The sequence below is a fragment of the Vulpes lagopus genome, chromosome 7 (genome assembly GCF_018345385.1).
Source record: "Vulpes lagopus strain Blue_001 chromosome 7, ASM1834538v1, whole genome shotgun sequence".
Taxonomy (NCBI): Eukaryota; Metazoa; Chordata; class Mammalia; order Carnivora; family Canidae; genus Vulpes; species Vulpes lagopus.
Genome location: NC_054830.1, coordinates 122,680,767 through 122,706,226, shown reverse-complemented (window position 1 = coordinate 122,706,226; position 25,460 = coordinate 122,680,767). Strand labels below are relative to the sequence as shown.

The following is a 25,460-nucleotide window of genomic DNA, read 5'->3' as shown; positions in this document are numbered from 1 at the left end:
TGAGGGATCACAAGGTGGGATGTTTTAGTAATTTAAATGTTTTGACCTGGGATGATGTGGTGTGTCCACAAGAGTGGATCTTTCTGCAGCCAAGCCTTTGTGGGCAATAAATGAATTAGTGCTCAGTGCAGGGTAGGTAGGTAGGGCAGATGATATGGCCAATATTTATTAGTCTCTTTTTTGGAGTAAAATTGTTGGCTTATAATGACTTCCTAATGACAGTTTTTTTGCCTCTTACTAAGGAATGCAGAGAGACAAATTTGTTTATGGAGACATGCATAACAACCAGGTAAGCAGGCAACCTGGTTTTCTAGAGAAGACCCAAGCAGCCATTTAATTATACTCTTCTCCCTCCATGGGAATATATAGCTTATCTCTATGGAAGGGACACAGAATCTTTGGATGTTCCTTGCCTAAAGACATATCCACTGTCTACTAATCCAGTCTGCTTCTTGTGGCAAGCACAGATTTTGACATTGTGCTATTTAGCCAGAGGGTGTATAGTTCAGGCCCTGGCTGCCAGATTTTCGCAAGATAGTTCATGTCAGACCAAAGACCTGTGTTGTTACTGTTTTTTTTTTCCTGTTTTTTTTTTTCTGTTGCTGTTTTGTAATATTTTTACCTTATACATTTTAATTTATTTACATTTTTTTCCTGCTCAATTCTGTAAGTGCAAGGACCCTATTTTATCTTCTGTATCTCCTGAAGGATCTAGAATATTTCCTTGTGCAAAGAGGTACTTTGTTCATTGGATCTTTTTTGTTGTTTGACATAGACTCTTCTTGGAGTTGGTGGGGGAGGAACAGGTGTGTCTTTGAGATGGGTTGAATAAATTCCTATTTCTGGTTGTGATTAAGATGTGATCTTAGTTTATAAACTTACTTTGTAAAGCCATGTGTGTTTGTGTGGATCAGTTTTCCTATCTTCATCTCTTACCACTGAATTTATTAAATTCAGAATAGAAGTTTTTGAATTCTAACAAAAAGATACAGAGGTACGGCGTGTCTGTTTATTGTGTCATTGCCGTAGAAGTGGGATTGCAGCAAGTGCCGGTGAAGTCCAGCAAGGCAGAAGGATTTGTATCTTGGAAAATTATTTTGTCATACTTGGCTGAAGAGCCAGATTTAGTTTGGTTTAGGGGAAAAGTCAACCTCTGTGAAATTGCTTAGCTTTTGACTGATGTTTTTCTACTGCTGTTTATTCTGTGACCTGTTAACTTTGTAGACCAACAGTGAGTTGTGTTCCTTCCCTAACCACTGCTACCCTTTATTCTAGCTTTTTAAAACTAGATACCCTGCTTCCAGCTTACATCACACCACACTACTATTTCTCTTTTGTTCATTTTTGTTCTGCCCACCATATTTTTTTACATGAGTAAGAAAAAGGAGAGGAACAAATAAACCCGGGATGGTATGACATCACAGTATCTGGTCTATGAAAAAGTGACTCCTCAGATAATTTTCTGAGTAGCTCAGAGTTCTGGAAGAAGTAGGGCCAAAGGTGTAGGGTAGCTTTTGTGACCTTTGAGCTTGTGGCCAGCTGTGTCTCTGCTCTAAGTGTCTTCCTAATTTCAGGATCCCAGCTAAAGGAGCAACATCTGTCTGGGTCATTGCTGTGGGGGAATACCAGTGGATCCACTTGATGGCTCCTAAATCTGTCCTGTTCTAGCGTGCCACTTCCATTCACATTTCATTGGCCAGAGGAAATCACTTGGCCAGGCATCACAAAAGATGTTCTCTAGCTTCATGTTAATATGATTGCTGTGTCTTCTGTTCCATAACATAAAGCATTATGGGTATAAGGGTATAAGAACTGCTCAGCCTTTTCTCAACGGGTGAGCCATAGGCCAGTCTCTGATTTTTAAGTTTTCTCTTGAGGCATGGTAAGAAGACTCAAGTGGTCCAGCAAGAAGAACCTCTTTTTTGATGGTCAGAAAGGCAGAAGATTTTCAATTCTTGAACTGGAGAAGTAGTACCTTTGGGTCATTGAAGCTGTGACCCTTTAAGGGGGGCATAATTTCTTTTCCGTGCTGCAGTTTTACAGTGGCTGGTAAAGATGACTCTTAGGCTCCTGTGGTCTGATGCCAGAGCCCGTATTTCCAACCCCTGTGTGATCCTCATAGCCGGAAGGGGAACCCTGGTGGGAAAAATGCACTGGCTTCGAAGTTAGGTTGTGCTTGGAATCCTGGCTGTGCTGCCTCATCACGTGACCTCTGGCACTATTAGAAGCCACCTTTATCAAACTTAGAGCGTCATGGTGGGGATTAAGTGACCTCAAAAATTAAAGGCCTTTTTTAAAAAAACATTTTTAAAGATTTTATTTATTTGAGAGAGTATGGGAGTGGGGAGGGGCGGGCAGAGAGGGAGAAGCAGACTCCCCACTGAGCAGGGAGCCCCATGTAGGGCTCAATCCCAGGACCCTGGGATCATGACCTGAGCCTAGGGCAGATGCTCAACCAACTGAGCCACTCAGGCATCCCCCAAATTAAAGACCTTTGTAAAGGGAAAAGAATGGAGCTAATAGTAGAGACTGCCTGCCTTGTGCTTGGTATTGTGCTGAGGACCTGGAGGTGTCAAAGCCTGAGGTTTTTCTCACTCAAGGGCATCCCAGCCTCCTTATATAAAACGTGTTTCTTTTCTAGATTCTCAAAGGAAAGGGCCTGCCTTAGGCACTGATGTATTTTCTCAAGTGTAAGCCGAGTGCTTAGTGATCAGTCAAGCAAGACATACATATTGAAACTGGTGTAGTCTCTCTGGAGAACAGTAAGGTGGTTCCTCACAAAGCTAAAAATAGAACTACCCTATGATCCAGCAATTGCATTAGTAGGTATTTACCCAAAGAATATAAAAATACACATTTGAAGGAATACATGGACCCCAGTGTTTATAGCAGCATTATCAACAATAGCCAAAGTAGAAACAGCCCATTGAGTGATGAGTGATTAATGGATAAAAAAGTTTCTCTCTCGGGCAGCCCCAGTGGCGCAGTGGTTTGGAGCAGTGGTTTAGCGCCGCCTGCAGCCTGGGGCATGATCCTGGGGACCGGGGATTGAGTCCCGCGTCGGGCTCCCTGTGTGGAGCCCACTTCTCCCTCTGCCTTTGTTGTGTCTCTGCCTCTCTCTCTCTCTCTGTGAGCCTCTATGAATGAATAAATAAAAAATCTTAAAAAAAAAAAAGTTTCTCTCACACACACATGCACATAGAATAGAATACTACTCAGCCATTCATTCATTCATTCAAAAAGAATGAAATCTCGCCATTAGTAGTGATATGGATGGAGCTAGAATGTATTATGCTAAGTGAAGTAAGTCAATCAGAGGAAGACAAATACCATATGGTTTCATTCATGTAGAATTTAAGAAACAAAATTGATGACATATGGGAGAGGAAAAAAGGAAATCATGAGAGACTGTTAATGATAGAGAACAAAGTGAAGGTAGATGGAAGGAGACGGGTTGGGGATGGGTTAGATGGGTGATGGGCATTAAGCAGCACACTTGTGATGAGTACTGGGTGTTGTATGTAAATGATGAACCACTGAACTCTACTCCTGAAGCCAACATTGAACTGTACATCAACTACCTAGAATTTAGGTAAAATAAGTAAGTAAATAAATAAAGGGGAAAAAAAAGACATATGTGCTGCTTAAGCAAATAAGTTATATGAATGAAAGCACATGTGGATTCCAGCTTATAATAATAAATGAGCTATATGTACAATGCCCACATCTTCCCCAGATGCTTCCTATTACTATTGCTAACCCAGATTTTAGGGGACAGCCTTTAAAGATAGCTAGAGAATAGCTCTAGCCATTTAGCATTTTAAAATGATATAAAACCTAAAAATAATTCATACAGGTAATAGACAGCATTGTATGGATTCAGTTATTCATCCAACAGTTATTTATTGGGTGCTTGTCACGTAGCAAACATTTTTCTAGCAGCTGAGGGAGTGGAGTGGGAAACAAAACAAATGGGGTCCCTGTTTTCACAGAGCTTACCTTCTAGTGGAGGGCGGTGGGGAAGCAATAAATAGATATGTAAAAATATATCCAATAAAACAATCAGAATGAATGGGCTGGAAGAGAACTCCAAGGAAGGACCTGTAGGCAGGGCAGGATTGTGCCCTGAAAAGGTCTGGGGCCCAGGAATGGTGACAGGGGGCACAGCTAGCTATGCCTCAGTCTTGAGGCAGGAGGAGGCTCAGGTGTTCAGGGTCAGCAAGAGGGTCCCTGCAGCTGGAGCAAGGTCATCAACCAGAACAAAACTGAGAGGAGAGCAGAGGTCACAGAAGTCCAGGTTGCATAAGATTGTTCATTCTGAGTCAGGCCCGGCTTCTACTCTGATGGAGATGGGAAACCATTTTTGAGTAAACAGAGGAGCAGCATAACCTGATTTAAGTTTTATTATTTTATTATTTTTTTTAAAGATTTGTTTATTTATTCATGATAGACACAGAGGTTGAGAGAGAGGCAGAGACAGAGGAGGAGGGAGAAGCGGGCTCCATGCCGGGAGCCCGACGCGGGACTCGATCCCGGGACTCCAGGATCGCGCCCTGGGCCAAAGGCAGACGCCAAACCGCTGAGCCAACCAGGGATCCCCCTGATTTAAGTTTTAAATGGATAGTTCTGATTGCTATGTAGAGAATGATTGTGAGGAAGCAAGAGTGGAAGTGGAGATGGATGAAGAGGTCATTGGGCCTTTTATACTATTAACTCTTCTTGTACACCCTTGGGATTTTTCCATTTAGAAGGAGAAGGGGAAGCAGAGAGTCTTGTCAAGATGTTAACAATAATCCACATAAGAGATGGTGGTGATTTAACTAGGTCATGGGGTGAAGGTGGTGCAGAGGTTAAACTCTAGGTATATTTTGAAGGTAGATATGGCAGGATTTGCTGATACAGGTTGCAAGGGAAGGAGGAAGATAAGTCCATTTACTGAGACAGGAAAGACCACAGGAGGGCCGAATCGTTGGTGAGATGTTCCTGCTAGACTTTCAGATGGAGATACTAAGTAGGAAGTGGGGTACAAGAAAGACTCTGTATTTGGGGGACAGGTTGGAACTATATAAATCTGATTCTTCTCAGTTTTATAGGTGGTATTTGAAGCCAGGAGACTGGATCAGATTACCTGAGTGATGAGTATAGATGAACAGGAGAAGAGGTCCAAGGACTGAACTGTAGATGACCAGTTTCTTATTTTCATTTTTTTCTCAGTGAAGATACCTTTGATGCCATCTTGTTTAGACAAAGAAAATCAGGGACAGGAACCTAATTTAAGACACTGCAGTCTAAACTGCCACTGCATTTTGTGGTCCTTCAAATATTTAGATACATTTATGGCCACTCTGGAGAAGATTGCTGATGACTAGGGTGATTGTATCTTTCAACCCAATGTTGAAGACAGTAATGGCAACTCTGTGTTGTTCCCTTTTTGTTTAGTGGAAAAAATTATGTTCTTTTTAGGATACAAGAAACTTGTTAACAGCATTAGAGGAACAGAGTAGCATTGCGGTGGGTCCGGGTTTTAGTCTAGATTTTGCTGTTTCAGACAGCCTTGGGAGCCTGGGGCAAGTTACCTAACCCTTCCTGACTTTCTTCATCTACGAAACTAGGAACAGGTGTTCCTGCCAATTTTTAAAAAATCTCTGTGGGGATCAAAGGCTGCAATGTACCCAATAGTTCTTTGAAAATGAGAAGTATGGCACATACCAATATAAGCTACTAATGATATGTTTAAAATTTATTTATTATTATTACTCCTTACAATTTTAGCCATACATTTAATGGTAACAGTGTCACATAGTATGAATATATTTTTCTTTGTGTTTAATTGCAGAAGTCTTTTCACATTGTTGCTATCCCAGGCTTTGACCATGTAACCAGAAAAGTGTTCTAGTTCAGGTGATAAGCCTGTGATTTAGGTCTGATGACAGTGGCATGATGAATGGGGTCACTGTTAATTTAGTACATTCTAATGTATAGACTTCAGTAAATCTGTTTTGCTGTTTAGCTGCATGGCACTGATCTCAGTAAATTATTTATCCTGGCTTCATTGCTTACCTGTTTTGGTTGCACTTTGAACAATTTCCACTTGAGGGTAGTGTTCTGTTGCACAATAGAGCAATTCTTTATTAAAAATGCCATTGGCCAATTTGCTTTTGAACTTTCTCTTACTAAGTTAAAAAGGCTCTTAAAAGACTGTGATCTGCATGTCTTAAAAACTCCTGATGTTTTTTACTGGTTGTTTCTTGTCATTTGAATAATTGCATGGAAATTAATGATTAATAGGAATTCAGTCTTGAGAATCTTTTTTCATTTCTTGAGGGATAATGTCAGCCTCTTTCCATTACTTTGTATCTTCATACTAGTTTTTATTTGCTATAAGACAATAAGACTACATTGTTTGAAAAATATATTCCAGTCCACATTTCGAGAAACCCTTTTTACTTAACAAAGCTATATGAAAACACATTTCACTTAGCTGATTTTCATTGTGATTAGGCATTGGCTTTTTCCCTGTCTCATTCTCTTATCTTTAACCACCCAACCCTATCCAGCCTTCACCCGAATCAAAAAAAAAGGGGCGGGGGGGGCGGAGTGCGGGAAGAGAGAGAAAGAGGGAGACAGGCGTTCTTTAAAAGAAAAAAAATCGTGTTTGTTTTTTTCCAGATGTGGCATCCATCCCTTTGGTAATATTAAAAGGCTCTCAATTTTAGTATGTAACACCTTGTCATTTATTAATTAGTAATTTTTTTATTGTCGTTCCTCAAAATTTATGTAATAACTCCCCAGATGTTCATTTTGCAATGTAAATTGTTTCTTTGTCTCAAGTGTTTTTATTAATTTGGTTTTTTTCAGGTTATTTGTTATTGATCTATGTATCTTCTCATTAGTTTTTGCATGTTATTTTGTAAATTTTACCTTCAGTTGTGACACACTAACTTTATTATTTGTCCCCATTATTTAGTTCTGTTGGCCTTTATATACTTGTTGTTACATCCATGGATTATTATAGCCATCCCATACTTAACTTTGAGTAGATGTGGAAAGGTCTTTGAGGACAGGTGCCATCTTCCTACGTAGATTTTCTTGCAAATAGTAAATGCTCGAATCAGGTTTATTATCTGTGTAATGGAATACTGTGAGATGTGTGGTAAGTATGGTTTGTTGTTAAAACATCTAAGAGTGGAGTCATGGTATCAATTAGCGGCTGAACACATATGAGTTCTGTATGTAGTTTCTGATCTCTTTTAACAGATAAGTTTTATTACTTTTATTGTAGACCCTGATACACTAGGCTTTATGAATGTTTTTCGAATATTCATAAAGCCGAATCATGTTCTTTTTCTTTTCAAAAAGGAAAAGCATTGCAAAGTTAATCTCATGACCTGAATCTGTGTTTCAGTATATTTGTTGCTTCATCTCTCACTCTAAACAAAGAGGCAGGTTTGAAGGTATCTGTCTTCTGGCATGTTTCATAAGACGGGTACAGCGTAGGAAGGAATTGAGATAACAGAATACAATCACAATGGGCTTTTATTTCCAATTTGTATTTTGAGGCTTAGAAATGAGTTCTTGTTTGTTTTTGCATTGCAGTGAATGATTTAGGAGGAGACTTTAAGGGATTGAGTAAAGGCTCCTTTGCAGCTGCCGATAAGGTTGTTGAAGAAATACGAAGTAAAGGCGGAAAAGCTGTGGCCAACTACGGTATGATATTTGAAAGAGCTATACTGTTTCTTCCATTTTCCTTCAACTACTGCTGTCGCTCGCTATTGCTCACATTAGTGATCATTGAGCAAATGTCTCAGCGTTCCAATGTGAGTATGAGATTAGATTTTCACTGGGTCAGCCCAATCTGTTTGGCTATTTTATATAATATATGAGGTTTTTAAGAACTTTTGATATAGATCATTTCAGAAGTCTTAACTTTCAGCCTGTTGTTTACTTAACATTTTATTAATAAAATCAGTAAATTATTTTATGATAAAGTCAGTAAATTCTTAATGATTATTAATGATGTGACTATGAATATGCTCTTGTTCTTGATAAGCCCATTTTAGCTAAAAGGTTTTAGGTATTTCTACAGAATAACATTAGATTCTTCTTTTAAAAAATAGTTGTAGAGAAATCCTTGAAATAATAGAGTGTAGGAAGTAAAATGCCCTTTTGTATCCAACCACCGAGTTCCCTTTTGCACAAGTAATCATTGTTGTATGTAACTTTCTTACCTTTGTAAAAACCTAAGAATCAAAGTTAGGCATTAAAAAGTAAAGCCACAAGGAGAACAGCATTTGATATATTGATTCTAATAGTATCTGTAAGGAACCTTCTCAAATAGATCCACTTTAAAAAATAAGTGCTTACTGACTTTTCTGCAAATTAGATTGTTTTTATTAGCCAGTGGTAAAATTAGATTTCCAGTCACTTGATCTTGACATTTTAAAGGAAAGGAAATAGGATATGATTTGTTTTGAGGTTCTAGGGAATAATGAGACAGATATTTTAGTATCTTCTTACTGAAGAGCTACAAAAAATATTTTCAACTTTTTTTTAAAAATTCTGGAGTTAAATTTATTTTATAATGATAACAATTCCAGACTCTCCCCCTTCCTATCCCCCCAGTTCTGATATGCAATCCGTATCAATCAATCCAGGTGCAGTTAGGAAAACCTCCTGTAGGTTTCCTTTTTTTTTTTTTTTTTAAGATCTTATTTATGTAGTTTTGAGAGAGGGAGAGAGCACTTGAGTATGTGTGGGTGTGCTCATGAGGGGTGAGGTGAGGGGCAAAGGGAGAGGCAGATTCCCCGCTGAGCAGGGAGCCTGATGTGGGGACTCTCTCCCAGGCCCTGGGATCATGACCTGAGCCTAAGGCAGATGCTTAACCAACCGCAGATATCAACTGAACCACTCAGGTACCCCTCCTGTAGGTTTCCAAGTGTGAAGGGTTTTAATACAAAGAATTAAAGGCTTGCATAACCATTAGAGGGGCTGAGCAGGTTCATGTCAAGGAATCTGAATGACTGGGTCAGCCTGCAGCAGGCAGTTCCCACGGCTTACCTGGATATGCCAGCTCTCTTTCATCTGCACTCTGCTCCTAAGATTTGCCTGCATCTGCAGGCTTCTCCTCCTCCTCTGTTCTTTAGATGGGTGTCTATTTTTGGCAGATCTATCTCAGGACTTTAAGGATCTCAAGGAAGGGAATATGTTTCCTGGCTCCTCCCCACTGATTGTACAGAACAGAGAGAGGCAGTGGGATGTTGATACCTGACCATTTGACACACAACTCTGGGGATATGAGCCCTTCCCCTGGGCTGATGAGTAGAAGATAAGAAAGCCACTCTGTTTTGTGGAGCTTTACTTTTTGTACTTAGTATTGTACAAACAGTAGGTTTATTTCCGTATGTAGTTATATAGCATTGAACTTGCTTTTTCAAATTAAACATGTACCCCCTTTCCTTCCTTGTAAATTCTGATTAGCATCTTTAAAGGGAAATGCTAATGTGACTATAAAATTAAATACAAATTAAACAAAATTAAATACTCAGTTTGTCTGTCATACTAGTCATATCTCAAGGGCTCAGTGGACACTCGTGTATAGTGACTACTATATTATGATGGAAATAAGACATTTCCATCCTCACAGAAAGTTGTATTTTAGAGATAGTATTTGTCAAAATATTTTTTATTACCCCCCCCTTTTTTTAAGTTAAAGAATTGTTTTAGGGACTGCATTTCCTTTGTAACATTAAATCATCTATATTTTGATTTGTTATGTGCCTGCAATATAAATTTATTTTTGTGGAAATCTGTTGAGTGAATAGTATCTGTCATGTACTGTGCTCCACAGAGTTTAGAAGTTATTTGTGAGGGATATTACTGATGTTTCATACTAATTTTCCATTCCTCCAGATTCAGTGGAAGCAGGAGAGAAGATTGTACGGACAGCACTAGAAGCTTTTGGAAGAATAGGTGATGTTTCTTTGTGTTTATGGCACTAACAGAGGAGCTCCTACCTTCCTAATAAAGTGTTTTTGATTTTATTTTTGTTTATAAAAAATTCCTTTTTTCTTTATAAGCAAGTTTTTCTGTATTCATTTTACATAGCCAAGTTTTTTTATTTAGTTTTTTTGATTTTGCAAACTAATTTTTTTTACATTCCCTACCTCATTCCATAAAAGGCTTGAGGTGGCATTTTTTATGCAAAAGTATGTTGAGTTTGTTTTACGTTTTTTTGGTCTTAAAAACTTTAAGAAAGTTATAAGCATTTTCTAAGTTTCTTATACGTGATAATTGAATTATGCCCCAAATATGTTTATAAAATAAATATTTTGGCAATAGAGGACCCCATGGAATCTTTTAGATAATTATGATTTAGATCATAAGGATTCAGTATCTTGTGAATTAGTTAATTAATTAGTTATTTTATAAATTAAAATAAAAATCTTTAGTTTTGAGAAGGATTTCAAATGTGTTGTTTATTTTATTCCTCTCTAGATAATCTTTCTGGTTTAGTTCCACATGTTCTTAGTAAAAGATTATTGAGCTACTACAGGGAAACATTCCTGTAGAGAAGCCCAACATGTTTACATTCTGGAAAACATTAATTTTTATAATTTGAATGTGCTCTCCCCCCCTTTTTTTTGTCTAGTAGATTTGTTTTTCTGGTTATGCTGTGTTGAGCTTATAAGGGACTTGTTCATTTGACAGAGGGATATAGTAGATTTGTTTTTCTGGTTATGCTGTGTTGAGCTTATAAGGGACTTGTTCATTTGACAGAGGGATAAAGGTCACAAAGATACGAAGTTATAGGGTAAAAATAGCCACAGGATAATGGTTGAACCTTAAAAAAATTGTTTTTTTTTTTTTTTTAATAGTAAGAATACAGTTATGTATTAAGAAAGGCCGTCAGTTTCTAAAAATAGTTTACTTCCTGGAATTTTGATGCTTGAGTGGCAAAGAAAAATCTTTTAAACTTAAAACTTTTTGAGTGAATTCTGAGTTTAAATGAGGGGTGACTTATGGTTACCAGTGAATGCTAAGAACCTAAGAGTTGAGCAACAGCTGATTATATAAATAGAATTTTGGCAGAAGGTGGAGGTGGAAACATTTACATATGTAAGTTTGAGAGGAAAGCCCTGACATGATGAGAAACTTGTGAATCAGAGGGTTTTTTTTTTGTTGTTGTTGTTTGCTTTTTTTTTTCTCTGATAGCAAAAATTTTATAAAATTTTGTTCTGATAGCACTCTTTTGCTATTATTATTTACTTTTCCATGAGGGAGAAAAAGCCTAATTTTGAAAGAAATATGAGTTGTAAGCCAATGCAAATTAATATACTTGCTTTTATGTTTGTGACTTGAATTTTTTTATATTGTAGATGTTGTGGTCAACAATGCTGGGTGAGTATCTCTTTTTTTCATTTTGGGTAAAATAATGTGCATGCAAAGTTTTTGGTGAGTTTTTAAAGTGGATACTCCTTCCTTATCTAACCTGTATAATACTGTTTTTAGAATTCTGAGGGACAGTTCTTTTGGTAGAATAAGCGATGAAGATTGGGGTAAGTTGTTTGTAACATATGTCTCTGTGGAGCCTAACTATTCCTTTAGCCTTTTAATATTTGAGAAATTTGTACATTTAAGGAAAAACTTACTTCTACTTACTTTTGCTTCTGTTAATGTAGATGATGAGCATGATGAATACTAAGCTTTACAACTGAAAATGACAACAGTTGGAAGTAGCCTATTTTCTTTTAACATTTTATAAATGAAAAAATTTTAAGCCATTTGGCAGAAATTACCTGAAAGGATTTTGTGTCTTTCAATTCTTTTCTACCTTTTTTCTTCTTGAGAAGTTGTTAGCATTTTCTAGCCATATTAACTCTTTCTAAAAATCTTCAACCTGCTTAGTTCCCTGTGCATTCTTATTTCAAGAGCAAGATCAGGATATGGAAGGGAGTCTGGGGCACTGAAAATGTTGGAGATCTGAGAACTGGGTGGGAATACCTTAGATGTTTCTCCTGTGTAGGGGAAAATCCCATTAGGAATGCCACATTGGAAAGATTGAGTTTTGATAACGAGCAAAAAAAAAGTGATTTTTGGTTTGTTTGCTCTTTATGCCTTTACTTTCATGGCCATCAGAACTATAACAAACAATGGTGGCTGGAAGTGTGGGAGGCGTGGGAGCTGAGGTGTTACGTCACTATGGATGGAGTGATGGAGTGTGCTTCTAGGATGTACTGCCAGAAGTTCTTTGGGAAGAAGCAAAGCATCTTTGTGATTTGTTATTAAAGGGCTCTTAATTTCCTCTTTTTGCTTTAACAACTGGGGTAAGAAAGAAGTGGAGAAAGAAAGGATTTGCTGGCAAAGTAGGATTATGTTCTTGACCCTCTTTCAGCTCTGGTGAGGCTGGGTCGTTTCCACTCCTGGCTCACCACTCCTAACCACCTGGCTACCTTTACCTTTTTTTAGTTTTTCTTTTTAAGTTCGTTTTTTCACTTTTGTATTCTTCTAATATACCCATGAAAACATTTGTTGAGGTTCTAGCCTGAAACAAAAATTAATAACAGTGATAATTAAAAATAAAATTAAATCTAGAGTTGTTTATCTATCTGAATCATTTCCCAGGTTGTCTGTTCATCTCTTTAAAAACAAATGGGCCCCACCCCCCCAATCTTCCCCCCTCCATCCCCCCGCCATCCCTCCCTCCCTTCCTCTGCCCCTGCCTTAATTCCTCCCTCTCTCCCTCTATTTTCTGATCCTCCTTTGCCCCATCTCATTTGCAATTTACCCTTTTGTCCCTAAAAATAGGGATATAGGGACATAGTGAGCAACTGGCAAACATTTCTTGACAGTGAACTGTGTAGGTCATGATTATGTTTTTTTAGAAATTTTATTTATTTCATTAAAAAAACTTTCATTATTGAAGAATGGTTGACATACAATATATTATTTTCAAGTGCACAACATAGTGATTCAACAATTGTATACATTACACTTTTTTTTTTTTTTTTTTACATTACACTTTAACTAATGTTTGTGTTCAGTCCCAATTGTATGTATAAAATTTTCGGATGTTTGTATTAGTGGACTCTTTTTTATAAATTAGACATAAATATAGCGTTGTATTTAGATGTGTAGAGGTATTACAATAATTTTATTGCAAATTATAAGGAGAATGGGTATGGACTATTGATTGGTTACATAATTGGGACAAAAGCAAAAATGGTTACTCAGAGAGCAGCAATATGACAGTAGTTGATTTTGAATGCTCAATATAAAGTGAACATCTTTGTATAAATAAATTATATTGTATAAATAAATCATTTATACAAAATATTATATAAATAAATCATTTCTTATATTGATTTTGCCTCTAATTTTTGACAAAATATATAATCAAAATAATTTATTGTTTTAGATATAATCCACAGAGTCCATTTGCGAGGCTCATTCCAAGTGACCCGGGCAGCTTGGGATCATATGAAGAAACAAAAGTTTGGAAGGTAGAGTTGTGTGTGTGGCTGTCGGGGGCAGGGGGCGGGGCATTGGACATGCTGTGTGTGGTCCCTTGTGTGCAGGGAAAGATAAGTGCTCTGATTTGAGGAAGATCTCTTCACACACATGCACAGGCTTTTAATGAACTCTTGGCATGAACCCTCTTATTACATTGGTGTCATTTAGTCACAGATTAGCTGAGCTGGCCAACTTTATATTTATATTTTATAAATATAAATAAATATAATAATATATAATATATAATATAATATAAATATATTTATATTTCTTTTCACCTCCTACTTTTCATTATGAATGGATTTCCTGGAGTTCTCTGATATTCTAGCAGTAGAAACTTTGAGGATTCAGCTGTACGTTTATTCTGTAATTGAAGTATCATTCTGTATCCACTGACCAGCTGAGGAGAGATGAACACTGTGTCCAGCTTGCTAGTACTGTCCAACATGAGTTGGTCTTTATAAACTGTTTGGGAGCTGTAAGACTGTGGCTGTGTCTGTGTGAGTGACTTGGAATGGGGCAGAGCCAGGAGGGGGCTCCATGGACTCTGTCAGGGTCCTTCCTGTTAATCTTGGGTTCACACACATCTACTACCACTGAGTTCTTTGTGATACCTGTTCCTATTGGAGAGTTCTAGTTTCTCCTCTCAAAGTTACTGAAAATAAATGATATGAATTGTTTTACTTGGTCTACTCAGTAGGGTGAGATGGGTCACATTTTGGAGATGGCATTGTTTGAATATGAGGGATTTAATATTATCCAGAAAGAGAGGGGCAAAGTAATGAGAACTAAAGAATTAGAACTAATTTTTCTGGGATCCCTGGGTGGCGCAGCGGTTTGGCGCCTGCCTTTGGCCCAGGGCGCGATCCTGGAGACTCGGGATCGAATCCCACGTCAGGCTCCCAGTGCATGGAGCCTGCTTCTCCCTCTGCCTATGTCTCTGCCTCTCTCTCTCTCTCACTGTGTGCCTATTATAAATAAATAAAATAAAATTAAAAAAAAACAAAACAAAAAAAACAAACTAATTTTTCTGTTTCTTAGGATAATTTTAACTTGTTGTTGCCACTTTATTTCATGTTTATAAATATTTATTGTTGTTTTCTGTAGATAATGAACATACATTCCTGTATTTGAATTTATTTGATCCCAATCAGGGATTCTTTTTAAAATAGTTAAATCCTGTAGCTGAATTTTTTTTTTTTTTAAAGATTCTATTTTTCATGAGAGACACAGAGAGACAGAGACATAAGCAGAGAGAAGCAGGTTCCATGCAGGCAGCCCAATGCGGGACTCGATTCCAGGTCTCCAGGATCATGCCCTGGGCTGAAGGCAGACGCCCAACCACCAAGCCACCCAGGTGTCCCTTGTAGCTGAATTTTGAGAATTATTTTTATTATTATTTTGCATGTGTAAGTGATGACTGTAGGAACCTAATGACAGTATAACAATCATTGCTTTTGACGGATGTAATACTATGGGAAAAGAATAAAAGGCTTAGAGTTGCAGTGTTATCAAAACATGGAAGAGAGATTTTGAGAGATTGATTTTCCTTTTAGGATTGTTATGACTTCGTCAGCTTCAGGAATATATGGAAACTTTGGCCAGGCCAGTTACAGTGCTGCAAAGCTGGGTCTTCTGGGCTTATCAAATACCCTTGCAATTGAAGGCAGGACAAGCAACATTCATTGTAACACCATTGCTCCTACTGCTGGATCACGGATGACCCAAACCGTTATGGCTGAGGGTAAGTAGCTTAGATTTTTTAAATGCTCTGAGCCACAAATCTGCAGAATGAGCTCTGTAAAAGTATTTCATTTTCTGATGGCGAGTGATATTGAGCATTTTTTCATGTGTCTGTTGGCCATCTCTATGTTGTCTTTGGAAAAATGTGTGTTTATTTCTTCTGCCCATTTCTGGATTGGATTGTTTGTTTTTTGGGTGTTGAATTTGGTAAGTTCTTTATAGATTTTTGGATATAAGCCCATTGTCTGATATGTCATTTGCAAATATCTTCTTCCATTCTGTTGGTTGTCTTTGGTTTTGTTGACTATTTCCTTTGTTGTGTAAAAGCTTTCTATCCTGATGAAGTCACAGTAGTTCATTTTTCCCTTTGTTTCCCTTACCTTTGGAGATGTGTCTAGTAAGAAGTTGCTGTGGTCATAAAGGTTGCTGCCTGTGTTCTCCTCTAGGATTTTGATGGATTCCTGTCTCACATTTAGGTTCTTCGTCCATTTTGAGTCTATTTTTGTGTATGGTATGAGGAAATGGTCCAGTTTCATTCTTCTGCATGTGGCTGTACAATTTTCGTACACTATTTGTTGAAAAGACATTTTTCCATTGGCTGGTTTTTCCTGCTTTGTTGAAGAGGATTTGGCCATGGAGTTGAGGGTCCATTTCTGGGTTCTCTATTCTGTTCCATTGATCTATGTGTCTGTTTTTGTGCCAGTATCATACTGTCTTGATGATTACAGCATTGTAATAGTACTTGAAATCCAGAATTACGATGCTACCAGCATTGGTTTTCTTTTTCAACATTCCTCTGGCTATTCGGGGTCTTTCCTGGTTCCATACAAATTTTAGGATTATTTATTCCACCTTTGTGAAATAAGTTGATGGTATTTTGATAGGAATTGCATTGAATATATAGACTCCTTTAGGTAGCAAAGACATTTTAACAATATTTCTTCTTACATTCATGGAAGAAGCATGGAACATTTTTCCCTTTCTTTGTGTCTTCTTCAATTTCTTTCATGAGTGTTCTGTAGTTTTCTGTAGTTCTATAGTTCTGTAGTTCTGTAGTTTTATGTAGTTCTGTAGTTTTCTGATCCTTTACCTCTTTGGTATCTTCTGGTTTTGGGTGCATTTGTAAATGGGATGGACTCCTTAATTTCTCTTTCTTCAGTCTCATTGTTAGTGTATAGAAATGCAGCTGACTTCCATGTATTGATTTTGTATCCTGCCACTCTGCTGAATTCCTGTATGACTTCTAGCAATTTTGAGGTGGAGTCTTTGGGTTTTTCACGTACACTATCATGTCATCTACAAATAGTGAGAGTTTGACTTCTTTATCAGTTCGGATCCTTTTATTTCTTTTTGTTGTCTGATTGCTGAGGCTAGGACTTCTAGCACTATGTTGAATAGCAGTGGTGAGAGTGGACATCCCTGCTGTGTTACCCTGAGGAAAGGTTCTCAGGTTTTCCCCCATTGAGAATGATATTTGCTGTGGGCTTTTCATAGATGGCTTTTATGATATTAAAGTATGTTCTCTCTATCCCTACACTGTGAAGAGTTTTAATTAAGAAAGGATGCTATATTTTATCAAATGCTTTTTTTTTTTTGCATCTATTGAGAGGATAATATGGTTCTTGTCCTTTCTTTTATTAACATAATGTGTTTACATTGAATGATTTGTAGATGTTGAACCACTCTTGCAGCTTAGTAATAAATGCCACTCGGTCATGGTGATAATCCTTTTAATGTATTGCTGGATCCTACTGGCTAGTATCTTGGTGAGAACTTTGGCATCTATGTTCATTCAGGCATATTGGTCTGTAAATCTCCTTTTTGGTGGAGTCTTTGTCTGGTTTTGGGATCAGGGTAATGCTGGCCTCATAGAACAGGTTTGGAAATTTTTCTTCTATTTCCGATTTCTTTGAAGCAACTTCAGAATAGGTAGTAATTCTTTAAATGTTTGGTAGAATTCCCCTGGGAAGCCATCTGGCCCTGTACTGTTTTTTTGTTGGGAAATTTTTGATGACTGCTTCAGTTTCTGTACTGGATTATATAGGTCTGTTCAGGTTTTCTATTTCTTCCTGTTTCAGTTTTGGTAGTTTATACGTCTCTAGGAATGCATCCATTTCTTCCAGATTGCCTAATTTGTTGGCATATAGTTGCCCATAATATGCTCTTAAAATTGTGTGTATTTCTTCAGTATTGATTGTGATCTTTCCTCTTTCATACATGATTATATTTATTTGGGTCCTTTCTTTTTCTTTTTGATAAGTCTGGCCAGGGGTTTATCAATCTTATTAATTCTTTTTTTTTTTTTTTTTAAGATTTTATGAGACACAGAGAAAGAGAGAGGAGAGAGGCAGAGACACAGGCAGAGGGAGAAGCAGGCTCCATGCAGGGAGCCTGTTGCAGGACTCGATCCCAGGGCTCCAGGATCATGCCCTGGGCCAAAGGCAGGTGCTAAACCCTAAGCCACCCAGGAACCCCTTATTAATTCTTTCAAAGAACCAGTCCTTAGTTTTGTTAATCTGTTCTACTGTTTTTTTGGGGGGTCTATTTCTTTGATTTCTGCTCTATTCTTTATTATTTCTTTTCTTCTGCTGGATTTAGGCTTTATTTGCTGTTTTTTCTCCAGCTCCTTCAGGTATAAGGAGACCTTGTTTGAGACCTTTCTCATTTCTTGAGAAAGGTTTATATACTTCCCTCTTAGGACTGCCTTTGCTGCATCCCAGAGGTTTTGAATAGTTGTGCTTTCATTTTCATTTATTTCTATGAATTTGAAATTCTTTAATTTCCTTGACTCTTAAGTAGGATAGTAGGATGCTCTTTAGCCTGCATGTATTTGAGTTCTTTTCAAATTACCTCTTGTGATTGAGTTTCAGTTTCAAAGCATTGTGGTCTGAAAATATGCAGGGAATGATACCAGTTTTTTGGTACTGGTTGAGACCTGGTTTGTGACCCAGTATGTGATCTATTCCGGAGAATGTTTCATGTGCACTTGAGAAGAATGTGTATTCTGTTGGTTTAGTATGGAATGCTCTGAATGTTATCCGTGAAGTCCATCTGGTCCAGTGTGTCATTCAAAGCCCTTGTTTCCTTGTTGATCTGCTTATATGATCTGTCCATTACAGTGAGTGGGGTGTTAAAGCCCTCTACTATTATTGTATTATGGGTGTATGTGTTTCTTTAATTTTGTTATTACTTTGTTTATATAATTGGCTGCTTCCAACTTTGGGGTATAGATATTTATATAATTGTTAGATCTTCTTTTGGATGGACCCTTTAATTATGATATAGTATCCTTCCTCATCTCTTACTACAATCTTTGGTTTAAAATTTAATTTGTCTAGGGGATCCCTGGGTGGCTCAGCGGTTTAGCGCCTGCCTTTGGCCCAGGGCGCGATCCTGGAGTCCCGGGATCAAGTCCCACATCAGGCTCCCTGCATGAAGCCTGCTTCTCCCTCTGCCTGTGTCTCTGCCTCTCTCTCCCCCTATGTCTATCATGAATAAATAAATAAAATCTTTAAAAAAAAAAATAAAAAAATAAAATTTAATTTGTCTAATATATGGGTTGTCACCTGAGCTGTCTTTTGATGTCCATTAGCATGATAAATGGTTTTCTACCCCTCAGTTGATTTTTTTTTTAAGATTTTATTTATTTATTCATGAGACAGAGAGAGAGAGAGAGAGAGAGAGAGAGAGAGAGAGACTGAGGCACAGACACAGGCAGAGGGAGAAGAAGCAGGCATCACACATGGAGCCCAACATGGGACCCGATCTCGGGACTCCAGGATAACACCCTGGACTGAAGGTGATACTAAACTGCTGAGCCACTTGGGCTGCTCAATCCCTTTAAAACTGGAGGTGTCTTTGTGTCTAAAATGAATTTCTTGCCCACTGCATATAGATGATTCTTGCTTTTTTATCCATTCTGATACTCTGTGTCTTTTGATTGGGATATTTAGCCCATTTACATTCAGAGTAACTATTGAAAGTTAGGAATTTAGTGCCATTTATTACTTGTACAGCCCTATTTCTGTATATTGTCTCTGTTCCTTTCTGATCTGTGTTACTTTTGGACTCTCTCTTTGCTTGAAGGATCCTGTATCATATTTCTTGTAGAGCTAATTTGGTGATCACAAATACTTTTAGTTTCTGTTTGTCCTGGAAGCTTTTTATCTCCTTCTATTTTGAATGAGATCCTAGCTGGATAAAGTATTCTTGGCTGCATGTTTTTCTCATTTAGCACCCTGAATATATCATGCCAGTCCTTCCTGCCCTGCCAGGTCTCTTTGGATAGGTCTGCTGCCTCTCTGATGTTTCAGCCTTCTTGGGTTGTAGATCTCTTGTCATGAGCTGCTCTCAGGATTTTTCTCTTTGTCTCTGAGATTTGCAAGTTTCACTGTTGCATGTTGGAGTGTTGATCTATTTTTACAGATTTCCAGCGGGGTCCTCTGTGCCTCCTGAACTTGGATGCCTGTTTGCTTCCTCAGATTAGGGAAGGTCTCTGATATAATTCCCTCAATATATATTCTACCCCCCCCTTTTCTCTTTCTCTGGGATCCCAGTTATTCTAATATTGTTTTGTGTTATGGTATCACTTATCTCTCAAATTTTCCCCTCATGATCCAAAGGTTGTTTATCTGTCTTTTTCTCAGGTTCTTTATTCTCCATCATTTTGTCTTCTAGGTCACGAATTCTCTCTTCTGTGTCATTTCTCCTAGAAGTTAGAGCCTCCGTTTTTTATTACATCTTATTAATAGCCTTTTTGATTTCGACTTGATTAGACATTAGTTTTTTTTATTCTTCCAGAAAGGGATTTTCTAGTCTCTTCTGTGCTTTTTTCAAGCCCTGCTAGTATCTTTTTTTTTTTTTTTTTTTATGATAGTCACAGAGAGAGAGAGAGAGATAGGCAGAGACACAGGCAGAGACACAGGCAGAGGGAAAAGCAGGCTCCATGCACCGGGAGCCCGACGTGGGATTCGATCCCAGGTCTCCAGGATCGCGCCCTGGGCCAAAGACAGGTGCTAAACCGCTGCGCCACCCAGGGATCCCCCCTGCTAGTATCTTTATAATTGTTATTCTGAACTTTAGTTACAACATCTTATTTATGTCCATACTGATTAGGTCCCGAAAGTCAAGAATAGATGAATGAGAGAACAAAATACTAAAATGGGAACAACAACCCCAGAGAAATATATACTATAAACAAATCAGAAGAGACCCAAAACCAAAAAAAAGGAAAGAAAAAAGTATTAAAAAAAGAGAATATAATGGATTAGACAGGTGAACAGAATAGAGCAATACATTGGGTTCTGTGTGTATTTTGGTTCATTTATTAGAAAACTAGATCCCAAAATTGTAACAAAAAGAAAACTTCTATATGTAAAAAAAAAAAAAAGTAAATACAATGAAAGGATAGAATAACAAAAAATGAAAATTAAATATTAACAAAAAGAGCCAATAAAATAAATTTGTAAAAAAGGAAAGAAAAAAATTAAAATTGAAAGACTGGAGAATCAAAAAAAAAAAACCAACAACAAAAAAAACCAAACCATTGAATTCTATATACTATTTCTCCTAGTGCTGGAATTCTGTAGTTCTCTACTATTGGTAAACTTGGTCTTGGCTGGATGTCCTTGCTGATTTTCTGGCAGAGGGACCTGTTGTCTGGATTCTCAAGTGTTTTTGCCCCCCGGGGGAATTGTACCTTGCCAAGGTGGCCAGCCTAAGTAATCTGCTCTGGATTGCTTATTCTTTTGTTCCCTGAAGGCTTCCCATGCCTGTTTAGAGGATGAGAGTGAAAGTGGTGGGCTCCCAATCTCCAGCCCTGGAGCTCAAAACTCGGATCCCCACTTCTCTGCGCCCTCAGGGAAAAGCAATCCATCACTACTGTCTCCCTTATCTCCATCCACACTTTGTGCTCCCCCAGCCTGAGAGCACTTCTATCTCAGGACATGACCTCCTATCGAGTCCCCAGATCCTGCAGACCTCTTTGGTTTGCACATGAGTGCCACTCCTCCTGGGAGAGGAAGGGGGTTCTCGCCAGTTCTGCTGCTTGCTGGGACCACTGCTTGGAGAGTGGTCATGCCAACTGTGTCCTGGTTCCTGGATTATGGCAACCCTGAGCTGAGAGCCCCCTCCTGGGTTTGTTGATTACAGCTGGCTTCCGTGATCCGATGCCTGGGAACTCTGCCATCCTCAGGCACCCCCAGTCTTCCTGTGACCCTGGGGATCCTGAGACCATGCTGTCCCACTGAGGATTCCACCCCACTTTTGCTGCCTGAGCACCTTTCAGGCAGGAACATCCCTCACTGGAGCACACTTCTAAAAAGTTCTGATTTTGTGCTCCACTGCTATGTCACTTTACAGTAGCCGGCTTCCAGGGGCTCTCTCCCCACCCCAAGTCTATCTTACTGTAGTTTTCCTCGGATTTACTTCTCCGTACCTATCTTGCAGAAGATGGTCGCTTTTCTATTGTAGACTTGCAGCTATTATTTTCTTAGTTCTATGGTTGAGTTCACAGGTGTTCAGAATGATTTAATAGCTATCTAGCTGAATTCCTGAGACCAGATGAAACTAAGGTCTCCTACTCCTCCACTGCTGCCATCTTGGACTTGCAGCTGACCGTGCTTTACCTCTTCATCCTCTCCTCTTCTTCCTGAATGTCAGCCAGGGCTGAGGTTCATTTCTTTTTATCATTGTATAATGTTCCCTGGTATGGAGGGACCACAATTTATTTATTCACTGAATGAGAAACATTGTAGTTGTTTCCAGCTTTTGGCAATTATGAATAAAGTGGCTATAAACATTCAAGTGCAGGTTTTTGTGTGAACCTAAATTTTCAACTGGTATTGGATTAAATACCAAGGGGCATGGTTGCTGGATTTGTATATTAAGACTAGGACTACTTAGCTTTGTAAGAAATTTCCAGACTGTCTTCCAAAAAGGGCTATATCATGTTGCATTCCCACTAGTAATGAGGGAGTGTTGTTATTGCTCCACATCTTTGCAGGCATTTCTTGCTGTAAGTCTTTTGAAGGTCTGTAGTAGTCTTTCTGAAGGTCTGTAGTAGTGTCTCATGTTTTAATTTGCAGTTCCCTAATGACATAATGTTGTGCATTTTTCCTATGCTTCTTTGCAATTTATCTATCTTCTCTGGTGATGTGTCTGTCTGTTCACATCTTTCACTCATTTTTAAATTGAGTGTTTTGTCTTACTGTTGAGTTTTTAGCATTCTTTGCGTATCTTGGAAATAAGATCCTTATCAGATATGTGTTTTGTAAATTTTTTTTCTCAGCCTATATTTTATCTTTTTCTTCCCTTAATCTCTTTCCCTTTTTGGAGAATGATTTCACTGACACAGGATCCTGGATTGGTAGTTTGTTTCTTTCAATATGTAAATATTTCAGTCTGCCTTCCGGAGTCCTGCTTCTTACATGGTTTCTGAAGAGAAGTCTGACATAATTCTCTCCCTTTACATATAGGCAAGGCATTTTTTTCCTCTCCCAAGATTTTCGTACACTTGTTTTTCTGAAGTTGGAATATAGTATACTTAGGTGGTGACTTTTGGCAGTAAACTGCTAGATTGTGAACTTTTGGATTTGTAGTTTGGTGTATTTCACTAATTTTGGAAAACATTCAGCCATTATTACTTCAAATATTTTTTCTGTTTCTCTCTTTATTCTCCTTCTTGTATTCCCTTTTTGTGCATGTTATATCTTTTGTAATTATCCCACAGTTCTTGGATATCTGTTCCCCTTTCAAAATTATTTTTGGCTCAGTTAGGTAAGCATCTGTCTCTTGATTCCAACTCAGGTAATGATCTCAGGATTCTTAGATCGAGCCTCACATTGGGTTCTGTGCTGGGCATGGATTCTGCTTAAAATTCTTTCTCACTCTCTCCCTCCGCTCCTCCTCCATGGCTTGAGTGCATACTCTCTCTCTTAAATATATAAATACATAAATGCGTAAATGCATAAATGCATGCATAAGTAAATAAATTGTTATTTTTGCATTTTAGTTTGGGAAGTTTCTATTGACATACATTTAAGCTCATAGACTTTTCATTTCTATTACACTGTTTTATTTTGTAGCATTTACTTTTGAGTTTTTCTTAGAGTTTCCATCTTTTATATACAGTGGCCATCTGTTACTGCATGTTACTGACTTTTTCCATTACAGCGCTTAGCATATGATTTATATTTCAAATTCCCATTCTTCTAATTCCAAAATCTCTATTACATTTGAGTCTGGTTCTGATGCTTGGCTTTTCTCTTCCACCTGTGCTTTTCTTGCCTATTAGCATGCCTTGAAATTTTTGTTGAAAGCTGAACATGATGTATTGGGGTAATAGAGGGCACAGTAAACAGGCCTTTAGTATGAAGTTTTAAGTTTATCTTGTGAGGAGTTAGGCTGTGGTTATTGTCTGCTGTAGCTAACTGTGTTAGAGGTTTTTTTCCCTCTGTAGCCTTGTTTCTGTGTCCTCTGTTGCTTTTGGGTCTCCCTAGAAAGTAAGTCCTTGTTAACTGGAGGGTATATCCTGGGAGCCCTCAGTTATAATCCATTGTTACTGTACTGTAGCCTTGTTGACGTGGCTGTAAGTTACAGGGAGGGAAAAAAAATGGTGTGTAATCTTATGATGAAATCTCCATTTTGTTTAGTGAGTTAGAGTCCTGGGTTGTGGCTTTCAGAAGAATTTCTTAGCTGTTTCTTCCCTTTCCCCTCAGTTGAGGCAGGAAGGCTACAGAGGTTCCAGTTGTATAATTGCCCTTTCCCCAGGTCACATAAGGCTCTGGTGGTCTACTGTGAGGGCAGCTCTTTGTTAAGGAAAGCAGAATGCTCTGGGTATATTTCAGAATGATTTTTTTTTTTTTTTTTGGTTGCTGTCTCCCTTTTCATTCTGTAATGTTTCAAAGTATATCATAGACTTTATATTCTACCTAATACATTTTTGGAAACTTATCTCAGGCAGATGTGGACATTATAACCACCATGCTATCATCACATCAAGCAAAGTAATTCTTTAACATCACCTAATACCAAATTAATATTATAACTAATTAGATAAAAGATACCTTTTTTGAGTTGGCTAATTCCACAGAGATCCAAATAAAGTCCACATAGCTCTTGTTTTATTTAATACAATAGTTTGTTCTTTAAAAAAAAAGCCGTTTATTTGTTGAAGAAACTAGTTCATTTGCCCTATAGACTAGTACTCATTCTTTCTTTGGGTTGCCTTTGCCCATTTGTGAAAAAATCAATTGACTGTTAGGTGTGGGTCTGTTTCTGAATAATGTGTTCTGTTCCACTGATCTCTGTGCCTGTCCTTTTACCAGTGGCTTTGATTACTATAGTTATATAGTGAGTCCTGAAGCCAGGTACTGTGAGCCTTCCAACTTTGTTCTTTCAGAATGTAAAATTTAAGTGTATGATTGAGATCCTAATCTTTTTTTTTTTTTTTTTTTTAATTTTATTTATTTATTATAGTCACAGAGAGAGAGAGAGAGAGAGAGGCAGAGACACAGGCAGAGGGAGAAGCAGGCTCCATGCACTGGGAGCCTGATGTGGGATTCGATCCCGGGTCCCCAGGATCGCGCCCTGGGCCAAAGGCAGGCGCCAAACCGCTGGCGCCACCCAGGGATCCCTGAGATCCTAATCTTATACTTGGTTATATAATACACAGAATACTTGACTAGTGGAAAACCATGTGGTTTTTAATACTTCTGGTTTTTAACATTCCTAAAAGGAAAATCTTAATAATATTTTAAAAGTTGTTTCTCTGAAATGGCTCAATACAATTGATGAGTGAAATTATTTTAAAATTAGGTTTTTCATGGAACAAATACTTGTTTGTAGTAACCTTTACTTTTCACATCTGCATTAACATTCATCTTAGAACTTGGGATTTGTGATACCAAGTATATATTTGCTATTCTTTGTTAGAAGCTGTGCCTGAGGGCAGCCCTGGTGGCGCAGCGGTTTGGCACCGCCTGCAGCCTGGGGTGTAATCTTGGAGACCCGGGATCGAGTCCCATATTGGGCTCCCTGCATGGAGCCTGCTTCTCTCTCTGTCTGTGTGTCTGCCTCTCTCTCTGTGTGTCTATGAACAAATAAATTAAAAAAAAAAATCTTAAAAAAAAAAAAAAGAAGAAGCTGTGCCTGACCAATTTGCTTTAATGTAGAATAACTGGACCAGAGATCTCAGTTTGTTTGTTTGT

The 25,460-nt window shown here is 38.1% G+C and overlaps 1 protein-coding gene across 1 annotated transcript in view; it reads left to right on the top strand.

Moving 5' to 3' along the window:
* Positions 1–25,460, top strand: part of HSD17B4 (hydroxysteroid 17-beta dehydrogenase 4) — a 93,661-nt gene that overhangs the window by 5,684 nt on the left and 62,517 nt on the right. The window contains exons 3-8 of the mRNA XM_041761292.1: positions 7,597–7,707; positions 9,910–9,969; positions 11,376–11,397; positions 11,509–11,555; positions 13,415–13,499; positions 15,066–15,253. Of these exons, the coding sequence (XP_041617226.1) occupies positions 7,597–7,707; positions 9,910–9,969; positions 11,376–11,397; positions 11,509–11,555; positions 13,415–13,499; positions 15,066–15,253 (513 nt within the window). The remainder of the gene's footprint in view (positions 1–7,596; positions 7,708–9,909; positions 9,970–11,375; positions 11,398–11,508; positions 11,556–13,414; positions 13,500–15,065; positions 15,254–25,460) is intronic.